The sequence below is a fragment of the Caloenas nicobarica genome, chromosome 1, assembly GCF_036013445.1.
Source record: "Caloenas nicobarica isolate bCalNic1 chromosome 1, bCalNic1.hap1, whole genome shotgun sequence".
Classification (NCBI taxonomy): domain Eukaryota; kingdom Metazoa; phylum Chordata; class Aves; order Columbiformes; family Columbidae; genus Caloenas; species Caloenas nicobarica.
This window is the reverse complement of record NC_088245.1, coordinates 3,571,953-3,592,623: the sequence shown is the minus strand read 5'-3', so window position 1 is coordinate 3,592,623 and position 20,671 is coordinate 3,571,953. Positions and strand designations below refer to the sequence as shown.

Below are 20,671 nucleotides of genomic sequence, written 5' to 3'. Positions count from 1 at the left end.
TTCTTCCTCGTGTCTAGCCTGAATCTCTCCTCTTTTAGTTTAAAATCGTTACCCTTGTGTTCTATCATAACAGGCCCTTGGGGCATGAAGTGGATGAGTAAACCGCGCAGAACTTCTTCTGCGTGTGTTTGGATGCCAAATACAGCCACAGTGAGGACAAGCAGAACGTGGATGTATGCGTGCCTGAGTGTGCATAAGGATGTGGGGAGGGGCTGAGCGGACGAGGTCCCTAGCAGGGAATAATGAAGCCCATGATGTGACTTTGAGTTAATTTAACCTGATTGAACAGATTTCTTCACACTGCCCCTTTTCCCACATACAAACACTGTGCCTTCCCCCCTCCCCCCTTAAATAAACCTCCTGTTCATTTAGTCTGAGTGGCTGCAATCAGCCTTAGATTAGTGCCGCAGATAATGTTAATAATATGCTAATGTTTCATTAGTTGAAAGCCTCTTTGGTGCATGGGGTTTCTTTTTTTATGTCACTGCACTGTGACGATCTGCCATCAGCATGGCTGGTAAAAGGAAAAAAAAATGCATGAGCTGGGAGCCCCATGGCTCTCCTCTGCTGTTCCTTTCATAGTCCCTGTGTTTGCACAGGAGAAGGGGAGGGAGCGATTCCCCAGGGAACTCTTTCCAACAGGGAGACTCAGCGGAGAAGAGCCACAAAGATCTTTTCTCTCCATCAATCCTGGCTTTTCCCTGCTGTCCCGTTACATGTATGAAGAGAGGCTGCTCCCTGGTAGCTGAAGCAGGGGGCTGATGTAAAACTTTGTCACTCACTCCAAAGGGGTGTCACATCCAGCTCCAGACTCTTTAAGTGCTAAATACCATTTAGGATGCTTCCCTGGCAGCCAGCTGCCAGCCCAGGAGGGTACAAGTCTCCTGTGGGCGCTGCACATCTCCTGTAGATGTCTGGGATACCTTAAAATATCTCAGATGGAACTAGATGCCTATGTGTGGGCAAATGAATGGAGCTCTAGCCCCTCTCTGACTATAATGTGAGTTCAAATACCCAATCTAGATGAAGACAGTGGTGCTGAATCCTCTCCCATGCCTCCCCAGACACTCCTAGGGCCTGGGCACTACAGCAACTAAACAATTTATAATTTCTCCTCCTATATCCTCATAAGCTCCCTTAGCAATATTGCCATCCCAGTGTAATACAGGGAAAACAAGGGCTTGTTTAGCCAAAGGACCCTGTCCTTGAGAGCATCCTTTACATTCTGGGCACTTCTGAACCCCACACCAGGCTCCTCAGCTCCCCCAGCAACCAAATCCCAACCCACATGTCCCTCTCCTCTCCTCTCCTCTCCTCTCCTCTCCTCTCCTCTCCTCTCCTCTCCTTTCCTCTCCTCTCCTCTCCTCTCCTTCCAGCCCAGAACCTGGTGCCAGAATTTACTGGAGTGTTTCACTCACCAATTGCTCTTCCAAGTGTGCCGCACATGGGGGTCATGGATGTTGTGTTTGTCAGCCTGCTCATCCAAGAAGTCGAACATGTACTTGATAGCCAGGGGAAGGGCACTGCCACGGTGAGCAGTGCTGAAGATGGTCTCAAAGAGGTCATCTACAAATTTCTGGAGAGTGCCCTGTTGGGAGAACGAAGGAGAGAAGCATGTGAGATGTCAGCTAGCAAGAGGATATTGATTTTTGGTACCCCACAAAAAACAGAGCCTGTCTGTGAATCAGGCCCAGAAAGTGTGATTGAAAAGTGGGAACCAACTAATATCTGTTAAATGTGATATGAGTTAGAAATTAAATACCGACGTCCTTAAACAGGCACATGCATCTTTACAATATCCACTACATCTGGGTAGCAGCCAGATGGAATTGGTCAAGATACTACCTGTCCTCTCTGCTACTGGCAGTCCCACCTGTGGTGGGATACCATGCTCCATCTCAGGTCCTGGAGAGGCCCAGATACATTACAACTACAATTTCTCTCCTGTGAGTCCTATCCTCAACTGCTTTAGTGCATGTATGAGACAAAAAACTAGCCGTTTTCTATGCTGGCTTTCATCCAGGGCCAATTCTTAAGCTATAGAAGATAGATGGGTGTAGAGCAGAGCAGAAAGTGTCATTGAGACAAATGGGACAGGAGTGCCTGCAGAGAGATTGCTGGTTTATATGTGTGAGTAGTATAATAAATAACACAAACTTCATCTTTATCCCTTAGAGGCCTCCTCATTTTTACTGCCCATTGGTATGGGACTGAGGAAAATCCTAGAAGCCATGCATGGATGTGTCAGGTACTGCTCTGCAGACCTCAGTAATGTCCACTGCAGAGACCACAGAGGCCTTCTTATGCTCCTCTGGCAGGAGAATCCCAGATCTTGCACTTGGAGAACCACAGAATCACAGGATGGTTGGGGTTGGAAGGGACCTCTGGAGGTCATCCCGTCCAACCCACCTGCTAAAGCAGGGTCACCAGAGCAGATCACACAGGAATGTGTCCAGGTGGGTTTGAATGTCTCCAGAGAAGGAGACTCCACAACCTCCCTGGACAGCCTGGTCCAGGCTCTGGCACCTCAAAGGAAAGAAGTTTCTCCTCATATTCAGATGGAACCACCCTGGACAAGCCCGTGAGGACAGTTGACGTTTAGCAAGAAGGTGAAGAGCTGGAATATCAGAGTGTGACCAGACTTGGAGAAGAGGGCAGTTGAGGAGCTGTGATAACCAGATGAGCTGCAGGCTGGGTTCGGGGATGAACCAGGCAAGACTCTGCTGAATGTAGAGCTTCAGTCCACCTTGAACCTCTGTTCTGCCACCAAAGTTTCATAGGTGTTCATACTTGAACAAACCATGCAGCTACTAAAACAACCAAAAAGCAATGAAATCTCCAACAAACATTTCCTGATATGCAAAATTTCCTCAGTTGAAAAAGAAATCTCTGCTGTTTCTCTGCAGACCCAGGAAAGCAATTCTCCTTACTAGAAACGAAGCACCAGGTTCCACCAGGGTGGCTCAAGTTTACACAGCGCTAACAAATACTTAATTAGAAAGCTGGTGTCTCTTGCTGATTCACCACTTGATTTATTCTTTGGGAAACAAACAGAGGCACCTTTGGCTTGTGTGAACTCCTACAGGGTGAATAAAGCCCTGCAGCACATGTCTGGCTCAGAAATGGCCCCAGAGGGGAAATCTTGTTGTTCTGAAAAGGAAGAGCTGCCCTAAGGTTCAGTTTTTGGAGGGAATTAGTTCTCTACATGCTCACCCACGCAAACACAAAGAAAACCTTGGAGGCTTTTAGGCAAGAGACTGTAGGTCTCAGAGGTCAGGGATTTACTAGAATAAAAATCACTGTCAGTTTAACAAAGTATTCCCTGGGATTGTATTACCAGCAATTGCTCCTCTTTCCCTCCCTCAAACGATCATGATGAGAAACGAAAATTGCTCACCCCGAGAGAGGAAACAATAAACCCCCAACCTTTCTGCTCTCTCTATTGCTGTGCAAGTTTCGCAGCTGCTTTCCTGACATCTCCATGAAAAACAAAACAAACAAAACAAAACACAAACAAAAAACCCCAAGCCACGAGTGTTGAGTTTGTGATCCAGAACAGAAAGCAAAAATGATTCATTGGTGGGGTAGGGGATGTATCCCCAGATAGTGTAAATCAGCACTGGACCAATGCTTGCTGGTTTACACCAGCTGGGGCCCAAGCCCTGGGGAGCATCATTTTCTTTTTACGTTGTGTGATCTATGAAAGCATCGTCATTCCAAGGAGCTGGACGTGTACCAGGGCCTGAAGACAAAGCCACTTTATCTTCAAATCCCACTGCAACGTAGAGTGAGGCTGCAGGGAGAGTCAGACATCAGAGGGAAAATGAGCTGAGGAACAAATGTGCAGGTAAATCCTGGTAGGACTTCAGCATGTGATGGAGACCTGTCTGATGGGCAAACTCAGATGACTTTTGCATAAACACATTGAATTATATTTGTGCCTATTAACACCTTGACAAGAAACGATAATAGTCCAGACTTCAGAGAAGGGAGGAAGATTGGGCTGTTTGATCACCACTTGGTTTAAACCTGCTCAGAGCAGGGTGAGATAGCAACATGATCAGCCACACCTGAGCCACAGCTGCCCTGTGGTTTCCACTTCTGGAATGTATTGAGGTAACTCTCATGTTAGAGAGATCTGGACATAGAGATGCTCTGCGCTGTAATGGGACAGAAGAACTGCACAGAGAGCCTGTCTCTGATTATATTGTCTTCCTCCCCACCTGTCCTCCTCTCTGCTGGCGTGCAAAAGACCATTTCAGCCTCATCATTAATGCAGACTTTTCCAAGGAGACAACCATCCACAGGGTAGAAGAGCAAATAAATGTAAACTCAGACAACTGCTTTTGCCCATGCTCCTGTAGAGCCTTTAGAAGAGAGTTAGTTGGAGGACAGGTCTTGGTCAGAGATGAAAGAAAGTAAAAGGCTTGAGAGAAGTGGCTGAGGGACCTGGGAGGTTCAGCCTGGAGAACAGGAGCTGAGGGGAGACCTTCTGATCTCTGAACTGCCTGAAAGGAGGTTGTAGTATAGCGGGTGTTGGTCTCTTCTCCCAAATAGCAAGCAATAGAATGAGAGGAAATGGCCTCAGGTTGCACCAGGGGAGGTTGAGGTTGAATCTTGGGAAAAATTACTTCCCAGAAAGGGTTGGCAGGCATTGGAACAGGCTGCCCAGGGCAGTGGTGGAGTCACCATCCCTGGAGGGGTTGAACAGACATGGAGATGAGGTTCTTAGGGACATGGGGTAGTGCCAGGGGTGGGTTAACAGTTGGACTCGATGATCTTAAGAGTCTCTCCAACTAAAATTATTCTGTGACCTTTTGTCAACTCCAGAGCGAGCCAGTTGCAGCAAGAACCAGCCTTCCCTTTCACAGGGAAGGGATGGCGTGATGGTGAGTGACAGCAAGTTCTTTCTGTGCAGACAGTGGCAATTCAGCCAATTTCTGTGGCTGCCCCAGAGCCAAAGTCCACTGCAGTAAGTTTTAGACCTGCCAGCTTGGGTGATCTCCATTAATGCTGGTGTCCTCCCCACAATGCTGCATCCCCAATTCACTAAACACAAACTGCCCCACCACAAAAGTTTTGCAGGCTTTGGCAGGCACCCACGTAGGAGTCTTGTTTCCAGCATTTTGGGGGAATTTGGGTTAAGAAAATGTGATCTTACCAGCTTCCCAATATAGTCTTTGCCCTCTATGCAGAGACTTCCCAAGGGCCAGCTGTGATGTGTGAGATGTGTCAGTTCAGGATGTCCCTGCTCCGTCCCTGCCTGGCTTAATCTGTATTATTTCTTTGGAGACCCTGGGCTTTCCATATCTCACTGGGGATGGGCAACTAACTCTGTTTGCTCTCCTTGGAGCTGGCCACATATTAGCCCCCTGCTAAGTCATCAGCACAAGAGTCTTCATGGGCCCAGGGGAAAGGCAGAGAAGAAGGACTTGTACCACAAACCCCAGGGTTCTGTGGCATAGAAGCCCATTTCAGAGTGTGGGGTGTGACACATCCTTGGAATCTAACCTGGACACTTTTACTCCCTGGCTCTTAATTTACTCAATTTTTGTACAAGCTACAAAACCAGTATAATCGACAACTCCAACACACACCTACCCCTGTGCTGACTTTCTCCACTAGTCTTGTGACCCTGTGTTTTTCACTCCTCATTGCTAAGTTCTTCTAGAACCATAGAATGTCCTGAGTTGGAAGGGACCCACAAGGTTTATCGAGTCCAACTCCTGTCCCTGCATGTGACAACTCCTCAGTTCACACCATGTATCTGAGGGAAATTTAATTAATTGTTCACAAATGTCCCTTTTCTGACTCTACTTTCTGAATTCAAGCTTCTTCCCTCCATGCTTGGAGCACTCCTCTTGCTCTGTTTTCCTTCTTTCTTTATCACCCTTTGGCATCCTTTGAGCAGTCTCTTATTTCTTGTAGGAAAGAAGTTCCACTGCAGCCCTTAAAAACCCATTTCTCACCCTCTTCCCCACTCCAACCAAATACCTTGGTGGCAAGTAGCCTCGTCAGGTAGATCTCAGAAACCATCTTGCTGCCTCGGTCACCCTCTTTTTGGTCACCATGCTCATGGTTCTTCACCAAATGCCACATCTTGACTCCACTCTCGAGGTCAGGAGTGATCATGGGAGCGCGGGAACGGAGGCTGTCCGGGCTGCCCGTGTAACGGATCATATTTTCTGCAAAGAGAGACACATATGTCTCAACTCTAGTAGCACTCATGTTGGCATTAACGGGTTTTGCCAAGGAAATATGCTAATGACAGGCCACCTAACAGAAGTTTTTCATGAGACAGGCAAGAAGAAGACCTCCCCTGTCTGGGTTTGGTAGCAGGCACCTGTCCCATTCAGTGTATGGAGTGGATGCTCATACAGATCTGGGTGTGAGGCTGAGACAATCACAGGTAGTGAGTCCACCCTAGGATGAGGTTAGTTTGGGTCTCCAAAGCAAGAAAGCTGTAGCAATGCTGTGATGTCCCTGCTCTCACAAGCTCTGCATTTCCATATTAATATTAAATAAATTTCCATCAATCAATATGTAACAATAGGCAGCAATGGCATATTTCCAGGTCAAATTACAGTGTGAGACAGAGAAGACCCCAGAGCATCTGTATGGACCAGGCCTTATTGTCAAAGCATCATCTTATGACTGAGGGATTTGCTTAGCAAAGAAAAGGAATGTCAACCAAGCCAGACATGATGTCAAAATTTCCTCTCTAAAGACACCTTTAGCCTCAGAATTTCACCTCTCTTTGCCCCTGAGTGACAGCATGAGGCATTCCCCTCCCTGACCTTCCAGCAATGCTGCAGATATGGAGTCTTTTCCAACCATAATTAACTGAAGAGTGTTGCACCTTTCTGTAGCACGATCTGAATCAGCCTCATTAATGCATTACCAATCTCTACATATTAATTATCAGATGGAATATCCTTTTTCTCTCTGGATGCTGTTTTCTTAATTGCAATTAACAGTCACTTCTGACCCACAGCATCTTCTCCTCCCCCTGCATTCTTCCCTACTCCCTCCTCCTGAAAAATCAAATGGCAAAAGAATTAAAGAAATCCAACAGAAATTAACCCCCCTCAAGTCTTCCTTTTCAAAGGTCACCATATCTTTCAGTATTTGCAACAACATGGCAAAGAGGATGAATATTAATAAGGTCTGTTGGAATGCTTATGTCCTTGGAGAAAGAGGAAGGGGGCTCCTCTGGACATTGAGCAACTGTATTTTGCCTCAAGCTAAAGGGAGTAAGAAGGATCAGAAATGCTTGCATAAGTTAAAAAATAATAATAAACTGATATGAGAGTTGCATCCAGGTTGGAGGGCGGTTTTGAAGCACTCTGGTTGCACATCAGAGAGGTCTTGCTTTGCCTTCCAGTATCGCCATGGTGAGACACATCCTGTGCTGCAATTCTAGAGCAGGGGAGAAAGGTGTGTGATGGTGCGAGAGAGGCTCACGAGGTCTCTGTTTGGTTCTACACAAGAATTTCCACCTGATATCTATTTCCCAGCTATCTCATTCTCACTCGTCTCATGGGTAAAGTGGGAACAACAATCCGCTACCCTGAGATATACTGATATAAGACCTCAGTAAGACATTTTTATTATTATGCCAGGTGCAAATTCCTTTGGGATAATAAGATAGCTGGGTGGGACACACAAGACCCACACTGAGACACAACTGTAGACAGGCTATGCCCTATATAGATTGTGGTTGCTTGGAGCCCCAGAGGCATCTTATCTGTGCCATGGATTAATCTTCACGATAGACCATGCTCCAAAGACTTTGCCCACCAGAATGACTAAGCCCATGCAGTGTCCTGTGCTTCTCCCTTGCCTCTAAGCGGCCTCTAAGAGATTCAGTGATCTAAAATGTAGGCAGCTAATTATATAGGCTCCTCCTTTTGTTAATGAGAGAGGAGAAGTACTTCCTAAGAGCAATTCAACCACTCAGATCAGCAGCTTGGACCAGACGCCAAGGTTTTAGATGGCTAAATCCTCTCCTCCTGCCATTCCTCAAGCAATCATATCAACTAGTCAGCTCCCTGTCATTGCCTCTGCTGGTGCTCAGTGTCTTGTAGCCACCGTGAAGTTTTGGATGTCTCCTTCTCAATCCACATCAGCAGACGAGCCCTTACCGTACTTGCTGGCTGAGGTCCGGGAGACCGTGGAGTTGTTGACTGCATTGTAGGCAGTGACTTGCTTGGAGACTAAAGCTACCACAGATCCATCTGGCACCTGTAGAGAAAAAAAGGGACTTTGTCAATAATCTTCTGAGAACTGGCTGAGGAGCACACCAAGGAGGACAGAGATTCGAACAGCAGAAACTGAACTGTAAACCAGTGTCACTGTAGGCGGGACAGTAGTTTTGGTCCAAAGTTTCAAATGCTTTCTTGAGGGGGTCTATTAATAAAAAAAGCGCAAAAAGTCTTGTTATACTGCTAGAAGCCTGGCCCTGGGCAATAGGACAACTGATGACAAAGCAGACTCTGCTCCATCCAGGTCCTGATTCAAAATCCAGTGACAACTATGCGAGTCTTTGTATTAATCTCAGTAAAGCTGCCAGGAAGCTCTTCGCAAGGAAGTTCTTATGCAGAACAGGAGCATGAGAAGAATAAAATGACCTGAGCCATTCCAAATAGCGAAGATGGCATGTCCCATAAGGATGATAAAACTGATGTGAAATTTTCTATTCCTTCCACCTCAACTGCAACTGATATCTAGGTGCCTAGCTCAGATATGGTTATCTACATTTTCCACCTTGATGGGTCCTGTTAAATTCTCCATACACATTCTCCTTCTTCCACGTGACAAATGAGCTACTGGACTGAAGTGACTACCACAACTGTGTCAGATTTGGAGTGCCTGTGCTCCAGGATGTCATGGGATAGCGTTTCAACAGAAAACAGAGTTTTCTGAAACAAGCCAGACTTGCCATTTCTACGGTTAGGCGATTCATATAGGTCCTGTATCAGAAATGTTAAGAAGCCAGTGGCTCAGAGGAGCCATATCAGGAATATCTGTGACAAATAAGACATCATAAAAAGGAGATAGGTGAAAAAAAACCTGCTAAGAACGCCTAACTCTTGTCTGCGTAATGATAATAATTAGCGCTTGCATAGAGTTTTTCATCTTCAAAGCACTGCAGAGGCTAATTAAATAGGCCCTCAGCAATCATGGAAGGCAATAATTGGCTCTTTGTAGTTTTAACCCCACACTAGAGATGGGGAAACTGAGGCAACAGGAATATCAGTGTCTGTCCCAGTGTGTTCTGTGTCTGCCCCCGGGATAGCCAAGGTAAATGATGTAGAGTTCAGCACCCTGGCAGCTGAAACCTGCTCTGCCCCAGCTCATCTATATAGCTGGGAGATCATTGCCTGAGGCAAACAGCTAGAAAAACCACAGAAGGGAAAGAAAACGATGTCCTTTTTTTTGTGAAATAAAATAGAAAACATCCCCGCTCCCCCTGAAAAACATGTTCTGGAGTCAGCCAACAACACTTCAGTCGATCTGAAGTGAAAAGTTTAGTTTCCTTTTCAAATTATTGCTTGCTGCCTCCTCAGGTCAGCTCTTAAATGAAAAGAAAACCTTGTTATGAAACATAGATTGAAAAGGTGTGATTGAGGAAATGACAAAATTGTCAGCATTGGATTAAACTTAATGAGGTTTGGTTTGGGGTTTTTTTTGGCAAGGAGGGAGAGGACTGGGGGAAGCTTTTGACCCAAACTCCATTTTTTATGGCATCTATCACTTGTGTAAGATATTTTTGGACTTCTTTAGCCCTCTCTTATGAATCTCAAGGTCATGCTGAGATGGATGTCAACAGGATGGATACGCTCAAAACAAGGGATCTGCCCAGTTATTGCCCACTCAACTGTTGTTTACTTCTGCATCTTAGAGAGTAACACTTTGCCCTTCTTCTTTTCACTTTCTTAGCTGATCTACCTTCTACCTACCCATCCTCTCCCACAGTTACCTGGTAGTGTGCCAGGGTGTTGAGTCTCTTCCAGTCATTCTCTATCTTGGTTGTGATGTCTTCATCCTGAAGGATCATCCTTGCCCCACTTGCTTGCCGCCACTCTGCAAGGAGAAGAGGGACATTGAACTCTGCTATGCAAAGCCTCTGAGATAGGGGACAGAGCCCTGGTAGTCCCTGTGCCCATGACCCATGTGGTCACACATGTGCAGGCTGCATCCATGTAGCAGCACGTCAGCCATTGCCACAACCCTCTGTCAGATGCCTCCAACCACATACAACATATGGAAGCACAAATGTCCAGAGCCCATGAAAGATGGAAAGAGAGGACAGATGAATCATGAAAGGTTCAAGGAGGTGGTTCAGGAAAGCAAAAATCGGAGACATATGGTAAAGTGCAGAGATGAGTCCTTGGTTATCCACACTGGTTTCTTCACCCTTGATAAAATGATTTTGCTGTCACAAAATAACTTTTCAACAGGAAACACCCACCCCTTTAAAACAAGAGATCAGAACACAGAGAAGTTGCCTATAGAGATGAGAAGTCCAAGGCTGGTGCACAGCAGCACACAATGGTGAGCTCTATACAGAGAAATAATGCACAGAATCACAGAATCATAGAATCACAGAATAGTTTGGGCTGGAAGGGACCTTCAAAGCTCACTCAGTCCAACCCCTGCCATGAGCGGGGACATCTGCACCAGCTCAGGTTGCTCAGAGCCCCGTCCAGCCTGGCCTGGGATGTCTCCAGGGATAGTTCATCCACCACCTCTCTGGGCAACCTGGGCCAGTGTTTCACCACCCTCATTGTAAAAAATTTCTTCCTCGTGTCTAGCAATTACCAGAGAGCTCTTGATCCATTGGCAGAGCTGAGCAGAACAAGACCTGGTGCTTTAGCACTCTGGCTATTCACAGTGCTTAACTCTTGGCTGACTCCCTGGCTCTGTTCTTGCTTCAACATGACTGTTTCCAAGACCAACCTGTCCTTGTATGTGTTAGCCACCACCATGGGTCAGGGGTAATTGAATGGCACTCACATCAGCGATATAAATTAGTGCCCAGTCCTCTTTTCTTTAGCAGCATGGACATAGCCTTTATCAATACCTGAGATTTGTCTAACTGCCAAGATGTAGACACAGACAGGGCTCTCCTGGGCAGACCAGTGTCTTCTTCAGCACTGCACCAGACCCTGTCCTGGGCTCAGGTTGTCTCCATTGCTGCTCACTCAACACTTCTTGACACTCAAATTCCAAAGTGGATCCCAAATCAGGAAGCCCTTAGCTTTGGGCACAGCAGAGGCACACCAGGGAGGAGATCCAGATCCAGAAGCAACACCTTGCTCCATGGAGCACATAATGTACTAGCCTTCTGCAACGTGTCTATGTGCAGAAGGGCTTTATTTTTGGACCACATCCAGTTCTCCAGCCTCCATCCTGAAATGATGAATGCTCCTCTCCTTCTGCAGAACCAGAGCACCCCATCACTTCCCAGGGTACCACCTTTTCCTCAAATCTTGAAGAGTGCTTTCCCCACAGAGAACTCACAGACTTGCCTATAGGTGAGGAACACAAGAACAAGACTGAAAGGAGAGAAATGTAGTATCACTTGGTGACACCAGAGAAAACTGTCGCTTAACCACAGACAACCTGGACCATCCAAAGATTCCCTTTTGGTTGTCGTGTCTCAATCACATACAGTTTAGCCAGAGCCATAGCAGAAAGTCTGTTCATTTGAGGGAGTTAATTAAAATGAACTCTTGGATATGGAGGCATCACCTGCCACCCCTGCTTATTTCTCCTAATATAAAAATGCAAGGACCATTGCAAATTTCTTTCGGTTTCAGCAGTTTTCTTATCACATAATTAAAATGTATTGGGAAAGCCGCCCTTGCCTTTATTATTCATTTAAATCAGCAGGAAGAGGTCAGCTGCTGTGTTTATTGCTGGATGTTACCTTGGCTGGAGATACTCGGAGAGTAAGCAAAGGTTATCTTGGCTAAGCACTGATCCTGAACTGCTCATCATTACTCCAGCTCACCAGATCCTCACCTACATTATCTTTGTGATATCCAAGGGTGATGCTCTGCTCATTCCCACTTGGACCAGATTCCCAGAAGCTAACTGGTCACAGATACTGCTTGGAAAAGCACAAAATGCTGAAGTTCAGGCTAGGCTGGAAAATGGTGTTCTTACAATGTGCCCCACAGAGTGCCCAAGCCACTTCTGCTGCCACAGAGTGTGTATTTTATGTGCATTCCTCATGGTCTCTTGGGGACAGTGTCTCTTTGACCTCTTTCCTTCAGGGCTCTAGGTGTTCTTGTGGTCTTTCTCTGTCCTGACTTATCTTTGAGGAGATACACACACTCACATGGTGTTTTGGGAGGCATGCACAGGTTCTCAGTGTTGCACTTGGCTCTGATATGAGGAGTAGGCAGAGCTTTCCTCATTTTCTGCTTTATTTGTATTCAAGGGCTGGACAAGGTCCTCAGAGCAGCACAAGCTTTTGCTCTGCTCCTGGGGAGCAGGGGACATTGTGGGATGTCCCCTCAAGCCCTTTGTGCTTCTGCATAGGCACAAGGGATTACCAAGCCCTTCCTCTTAGAATCATAGAATAGTTTTGATTGGAAGGGACCTTCAAAACTCATCTAGTCCATCCCCCCTGCCATGAGCAGGGACATCTTCACTCAGCTCAGGTTGCTCAGAGCCCCGTCCAGCCTGACCTGGGATATTTCCAGGGATGGGACATCCACCACCTCTTGGCCTTCCTGCAGAAAGGGGCCATGCAAGGAAGAGGAAGGGCCAGTCTGACTCTGCACAAGACCCGATCCTGAGCAAGACAAAGGGAAAAACAACCTCCAGGGCAGGTTCAGAGCATCTGGCTTTGGTTTTGCAGCCCATTTGCCCTGACCAAACACAAATCACTTCATCTGAGCAATGACAGGGAAAGGACCCCCCGTTGTGCACCCCCAACTCTTCCTAGTCTCGGAGGAGCACTGCACGGTCCCCTTCTCCATGGGTGCCAGCTGAGGTGGTCACACATCGATCTGCAAGGAAATGCAATGTCTGTGAGCAAGGGAATGGGAAGGGAGGGTGCAGAGGAGGAGAAGGTGACCCTGACATCCATTTCACAGCATTAAGTGAAGACTCTTAGCTTTGTCCTCGCTGGCAGCACCTTGTCCCCTCTCTCATAAGATCTGTGCACTCCTCTGCGAGCTGGCACAAAGGAGAGACATACTCCAATCCAATTTGTTACACTTCCACCTTCCAGAGAGAGGGGGAGTGAGGTAAAAAATCCCATTATCTTTATCAAGCCTTCCAATCAGGAGCAGTGGTAAATGCAAACTCAGGAGACAGCTGCTGTGAAGCCTTTATATTTCATTCAGTAGATAGTGTATCTTTTTATTGCATGCAGGAATTACTTCTTTTTTTCTTTTTCTCTCTCTCTCTTTTTTTTTTTAAGAAACAACCTTTCTGTTCAACTTGACTGGGGAAAAGGAAATTCCAGGGGCCTTTGACAAAGAGGTGCTGCTTTGAGTTGCAGCCATACCTGGCTAGGGAATGACTCTATAGGGAACTGGGAGATGGGGAGATGTCCTCCTGCATCTCAAAACCTACAGAAAACATTACACCTCTCTCGTGCCTTCTCCATGATCTGGGTCACCCTGAAAATACCCATTAAACAACGGAGAAAAGTGCAGCACAGGGAACATTTTTAGGGGCAAGGGAAATAGCCAGCTGGGTGGAAGACCTGACAGCTCACTCTAGGTGCCTCCATCTGAGATACTCATCATCAGTAACCCCATCCTGTACAGGCACTTCTAGGTCATGATGCCTACGACCCTTTTCAGTCAACTCTTTATGCCATACACTGTGCTGCCCACCCTTCTCCTCAAGACCCAACTGTCCCATGAAGGGCTGGGAAATGGTTTGTGATTGACTCTGCATGTGGAACAAATGCATGTGGCTTACGCAGGTCCGCCACCTATTTCATGATCATTTGTGCTCATGAAGGATTAGTCTGAAGAGCTGGAGGGCTATTTTTAGTCCTATGAGTATTTTTTCGCTTCCCAATAATTTCCACGTGAGAGACAGATTGGCACAGAAAACAGGAGAATAAACCTTTTGTCTGTATGTTGCAGGGCACTGGTATAACCAGATGGGTAGGAAGCAAAAATGGGTAAATGTCTAGTATGTAATGACCTCTAGGAAGACAGAAGAAACTCAGCTCTGCTTCTGAGATGGAGAAAGGACTGTCGTGGTTGGGGAAAAAAAAATAATATCAGAACGCGTAAAAGGAAGATGACCGGGAAATATTTAATCCTGAATATGCAAGTTGTCTGCCTTACTGTACATATAGTAGAGTTAGACCCAGTTTAAATGGCTTCTAAAGCTTGAACCCCCTACCCCGGATCTTCACCATGGGTGAGGCAGCAGATTGTTGCCCTGACGTGGTCCACAATGGTTCTGAGAGAGCATCCCTGGGTGCAAGGCAATTAACCGAGCAGCTCTTGTCACCTCAGCAGTCCATTTCGAAAAGCAGACGAAACACAGGGAAGAGTGAATGCCTTAGCACGAAGCCAAATCCCTGTTTTGTGATCCTCACATCCTAATGCTTTCCCAAAGATGGAGCATTTTATTTATGGTGGGGGCTGTAAAAAATAATAATAACAAAAATAGCCGCTGAAGAAAGAAGCCTTTACTCAGAGGGCTGCAATTCAGGTTTTGGACTAGAACGTAACCTCAGGGTGTCCAAAATAAGTGCTTTCAGCTGACAACCCCCTCCATGAGTTGTCTGGGTAACTGCAAAACATTATGACATTTGCGACACATACAAGTCACTCTGCCTGCAGCTACCCTGCGTTTAACAACTCCAAATAACTCATTAGCTTGTTTCCTTTCTTCCATGCGAGCAATCTGGCCTTAGTATGGACAGAAAGCCCAGAAAATTGTGATGGTAATAGAAAATGGTGTTGCTGCTTAGAAGACCATCCATTTCAAGGCCAGATTACAGTCATCTGCTCTGACCTAGAGTTTGGCATGTACTGGCGGCGCTGATCCAGCTGCCTTTGCGGTTCCGAGCGTTCAGCCTGGGGCAGGTTGATCCTGAGAGCTCTGTGCTGCTTTTTAAAGGCCAGCAGTGCTTTCTGCTCTCTCCTTGCTGCCTTTGCTGTCACCGAAGGATGCCAGGTGCCAACAAACATCTTTTCCTGCAAAGGGGTTGGGCTGGAGCTGTGAATATCCTCTTGTTCCTGCTTCACCCATAGCAGTCCTGCTCCTCCCACCTTATTAGCTGCTGTGCTAAAGAAGCCTGCAACTATATTGCTGCTGGCAAGACTCTTCTCCTAGATGAGTGTTTCTTTTTTTATTATTATTATTTATTTTGTGGGGTTTTTTGCCCAACTGCATCATCAGTGCTATTAACCAAACATCTGCTCATTAAGCAGCCTCCTGTCAGCATGGACAAGGCTGTATTCTGAGGGGTGCACACACTCATAAATGCTTTCTGGGACTTGTTGGTCCTCAGCATCACTCGGCAGGTCAATATTTCTTAAAACAGCAGTAGAGCTGGATGCAAAATTGGCAGGCTCCAGCTGGGACCCTGCACACACGTTTCTGTATCTGTCGGTTGTCAGAGCCATGGTAAAATCTGTGGAGTCCAGTTTATCCCTCATATTTGCAACATTCAGGTAAAATTCCTGCCTCCCAGTACAGATGCATCGCTCAACCCCATAGGAGAAAAAACTACATTGTGCTCATACCTAGTCTGAGATCCAAACGTAATGGACTCTGTGGCCGCCATCCAGCATCAAATAAGTAAAAAGATCACAGAATCAGGAAACTCTGCTCCTCCAGTCTACCGTGCCCTGGCATCCTGCCCTGCCAGCCCCATGCTCACCCTGTCACTCATCACTCCCCCGCCGATTCACGGCAGCTCCAAAATCATCTTGGGTCCTTTCTTGATGATGTATATGATCTGCTCTTTATTGCTGCTGGTTTTGGCAGCTTGTTTTGCTATTCTAACTGCCTTTCACGAGCAGGAATCTTGCTGCAGTTTCTGTCAGGAATCCCCTCCTCCTCTACACATACACACACGCATATAGACTCTTAACTTTAAACCCTGACCTCTCATTCCTGCCTCTATTACTGCTGTGAATTGTTTCTCGGTGTCAGTCCGTTCCTTCTCCTCTTCGTTCCTCTTCTGCGTTGCTGGGTTTTATAGACTCCATCATTTTCCATTCAAGTCTTTCTCACTGAAGGTCACTGGGGGGAAATCCTGGCAGGTACGGCTACAATACAGTCCCCAGCTGCCTATCACAGACATCAGCAATGCCCTGAGCAGATTTTTCTACATTCTTTCACAGTAGCCTCCAGCTGCTGTGTCACATCTGCCTCTGGACCCCAACTTCAGACATCTCACTCTTTCCCACATCCTTCCTCCTGATTTTGGGCAGAGACAGATTTTGGCCTCAGAGACATCAGGTTGTACAGCTCCCTGCATGCCCCATAGATCAAAACCACAACTGCGTAGAAATGCAAGTGAAGCTGGTGTAGATCTTTCCACCCTCCAAACAGAGCAATGCAGGAAGGAGCAAACCACAGAGAAAAAAAAAACATTAATACATTAACAGAGGGACTAATCGTTCCTTAAGACCTCCTAGACCTCTGCAGAAAGGAAACCTCAGAGCAGCAGCTCCCAGACCTGCTGTTGTTGCTGGCAGGAGAGGGAAGCAGTCAGGGGTGTGATGGATGCAGCCCACTGAACAGAGGATGTTTCATCCCCTTTCACGTGCCCATACAATGAGTAATTAATACTGCTTGGGCTGTGACTATCTCATCAAGAAGGTATATATAATCCAAACCCTTAATATTCAGAGAAGGGCTGGCAATAAATCTCTGCATCCTGAACACGGCTGACAATACCACCTTGGGCATTTTGTCCTCTTTTTCCAGGGGTCTTTGGCAGGACAGTGAGAATAGCCCCCATCATGCCTTTTCCATATCCTTGTCCAAGCTGAATTCTGTGAACAGATAAAGCAGGGTGGCTACCGGTCTTTTTAAGTCCTCAAGGACAAAGATTTCATAAGGCAGGAGAATATGTATCAATTTAATCATTCACTTCTTCCCTCTCACCATCACTGCTGCTCTGCCTTGCACAAGCACCGAGGGTACAGCCAGTCTGGATACATGGCACTTGCTTCAAGAAATGGTGTGTAGATCATGTTTGGTTGTCTCCCATCTCCCCTCTCCCCCCTGTCCAGGGACAATCAGGGCCCCTTGTGCACTCACATACCCAAATCCATATCAGCAGCTTTGGGCCGATGGGAACAGGGCACGTTCTTGAAGATGGCATCGAGGATCTTCTCCTTGACCTGTGTGATGGTGTCACAGTTCAGGATCTTCACCGGGATCTCGGGGCTGTTCACGTTGTCAGGGTTCACGCAGCTCAGGACCTGAGAGAAATGCATTTGAGACCCACTGTGCATTTTACAGCAGCCACAGAGACCGAGTGGCCACCCATACGCAGTCACCTTCTCACAGGTCCCTGCCTCCTACAAGCCAGAGGGATCTAGAATGTAACAAGGTGGAAAATGTGTACCGAGGGTATTCCCTTCTTTGAGAGGGTATGGAGATCTGGTTTCACACAGGGGGGTTGCATCCATCCATGCCTGTGCTCCTCTCAACCCCTGTGCCCAGCGAATCGAAGGTAACTCAGGATTTGGCCCTCAGCTGAGTGATGTGGGCTCCCAGATGTTGCAGCCAGTGAGAGTGAAGGTTTTTCTGAGTTTGTGTCTCATGCCACTTATCTCTGTGAAGTGAAACTTCTATACTTGTGGGAACAGCCCCTTTATTTGAGTCTCACCTCCTTGGTATCTTTGCTATATTAATAAAAGAAAGCCCATGAGTATCAGCTCAGGTTCTGGCATTTTCAGTAAAAATGTTGACCAGACAATGGTCATTGACACACTCTTTTCATAGAAACAATTAAAAATGCGATCAGACCTAACTCTGTTTGGAGCTGAACTGATATCCAAAGGGTTCTCCAAAACTTTTCTTGGCCTCTGATTCATTCCCCACTCCCTAGAGAGCTGGTAAGGTGACCTAATTCAGTAGTGGCCTCCTGACATTACTACCTGACTTCCACAATTCAGGTAAAATTGTTCTTCAATCGCTCAAAGTTAAGTTTGCCCATCTTCTGCACAGAAGACCAAGACTCTTCTCAGAAGTATGTTATAAATTTGAAATACAAGACTTCTTAAAAAAAACCAAAAAGGAAACACAAAACAACAACAACAAAACCTTTCACATTAGAACAAGAAAATTGAACCAACTAGAGAGGCCTCCTATTTCTTGGAAAGTGAATATAATTTTATCCAAAGATTCTATCCAAGAGCAAATGCAAAGCATATGGGGTGGTGAGGGAGAGAGATGCCTTAAACACATACACACGGTTTTTAACAGCCGTCTGTCCACTATTTCTTGGCCATTTCTATGTTGAACATTCTGCTCTTTCCTGGTTACAGGAGTGTGATGTCTATAAACTTTTATAAACTTAACACACCTTTGCACTTGGAAGGAGTGTTCAGCGATGCTTCTGGCTATATATGGTCATTAAATGTTCCTGTGCTACTTTTACAAGTGCAGACATGTTAGTTTTGATGCCTTAGACAAATTCTACCTTGACTGTAAATTCTCTTCTCTGGTGCACAACAGGCACTGGACTCTCCATCGCTTTCCTTCTTAAGCTACTAAGATGTAGTGGGATCTCAAAGTGGCTTGAAACTGGGTGAAATCATATCAGTATAATTATATATTGGCTCTCCAGGCTCCCTTTGGTGCTGTCATGCTCAACTAAGAGGGACTTGTGAAGATATTGCTTACAAAGAGCTCTGTGATCTTTCTGGATGAAAGGGGAGATGTAAATATGAGATATTGATTAGATCATAATGCTATTATTTATATGTCACTTCCAGGAGTATTGAAGAAGCATCAATTTAGATAATAATAACAGCACAGATTTACAGTTCTGTGGCATCTTTCATCTCACAGGATCACAGAACTAAACATAAAAAGCACTGTTGAAATGCGTCCAGTGTTGAGGTTATTAGTTGTCCTCCTCCCATTGCCCATCTGTAGGGAAATGAAGCAGTGATGACAGATTAGGACAGTTCTTTTGAGAATGCTATGGGGGTCACATATGGCTCTGGAGACCCAGTTACTCTTTAGGTTTATCTCTCAGTGACCCAAGCTGATGCCAGTCAGACCAAGCTGTGTGGTGTGACTTATCTCTGATGCAAACACCTGGGCTTCTGTTCAGTTCCCCACATGAAGACACTTAATGCTCTTTAAAATAATCTGGGCTACCCTGCCAGACATCTAGCTGCTGGTCCAGGATGGCCAATATCTCTTGTAGGTGCTGACCAGTGCCCACCACAACACTACCCACCATGCAGTTCTGGGCTCCTCAGTACAAGAAAGACATAGAATCATAAAATCACAGTCAGAATAGTTTGGGTTGGAAGGGACCTTCAAAGGACATTGAGGTGCTGGAGCAAGTTCAGAGAAGGGCAACAAAGCTGGTGAAGGGTCTGGAGCACAAGTCTTATGAGAAGAGGTTGAGGGACCTGGGGCGGTTCAGCCTGGAGAACAGGAGGCTGAGGGGAGACCTCCTCACTCTTGGCAACTGCCTGAAAGGAGGTTGTAGCGAGGTGGGAGTCAGTTGCTTCTCTCAACTAACAAGTGACAGGATGAGGAAACAGCCTCAAGTTGTGCCAGGGGAGGTTTAGATTGGATACTAGGAAAAACTTATGTAAACGGTTGTCAGGCATTGGAACAGGCTGCCCAGGGAAGTGGTGGAGTCACCATTCCTGGAGAGGTTTAAAAGACACGTAGATGAGGTTCTTAGGGACATGGTTTAGTGGTGGACTTGGCAGTGTTGGGTTAATGGTTGGAGTCAGTGATCTTGAGGGTCTTTTCCAACCAAAATGATTCTATGCAATGTGGACCACCACCCAACTGGAAGCTGATCAAAGGTGATTTGCTCTTATAACTTCGTTGCCCTTGAATTTCATTGGGTGCCAACTTCAGAAGATGGCCAAAAAGCTCTGCCTGGGTGAGCCAGAATCATTCATGTCCTGACTTGAGTAGTCTTTCCTCTCTTTTCTGGCCCAGCTGGAAGAAGAAGGAGTGGGGAAGGCAATATCTCAAAGGGCTGTGCAGAGATTGTTTGCTCTTAGTGGTCTCTAGCATAGATGGGGACTGCTGGTGCTACCTGTAAACTGCAGAACTCCAGTGTGCTCATTTCAACAACAGTCAAGAGGCTCCTTTCATTATTTTAGGGAATTCAAGCATTTCTTATAGAAACCAACACCCTCTCCAAAGCACAGTTGTTTTGACATATGTGTCCCAGGCTTCACATCAACTTTCAGCTGGTGTTTTCCAGCTGTTCTCTTGTGGAGCACTAAACTTTTCTCAGTACGAAGACTTCAGGAATTTTGCAGGGTACACCTGTGTATTGCACACACTAAATGGCTCTTCTTTGGAGATTGACATGGGCCTTATTGGAGTCATCCTTACCCTACAGATTGAAAATCTCTGCTCCTCATCCAACAGGCTGAAGTTCCTAACCATAATAAGGTGTTTACAATGGAGAGTGAAGATTCCTACCACTTTTGTGGGAATCCTCCCAAGG

General features: G+C 46.2%; 1 protein-coding gene across 2 annotated transcripts in view; it reads right to left on the bottom strand.

Annotated features, from left to right (window-relative positions):
• PLXNA4 (plexin A4) overlaps nt 1-20,671 on the bottom strand; it is a 498,451-nt gene that overhangs the window by 16,696 nt on the left and 461,084 nt on the right. For both annotated transcript variants that reach the window (XM_065626967.1, XM_065626969.1), the window contains exons 25-29: nt 17,273-17,432; nt 9,983-10,086; nt 8,145-8,244; nt 5,995-6,185; nt 1,419-1,588 (exon numbers count right to left, since the gene is read on the bottom strand). In XM_065626967.1, coding sequence (XP_065483039.1) covers nt 1,419-1,588; nt 5,995-6,185; nt 8,145-8,244; nt 9,983-10,086; nt 17,273-17,432 — 725 coding nt within the window. The remainder of the gene's footprint in view (nt 1-1,418; nt 1,589-5,994; nt 6,186-8,144; nt 8,245-9,982; nt 10,087-17,272; nt 17,433-20,671) is intronic.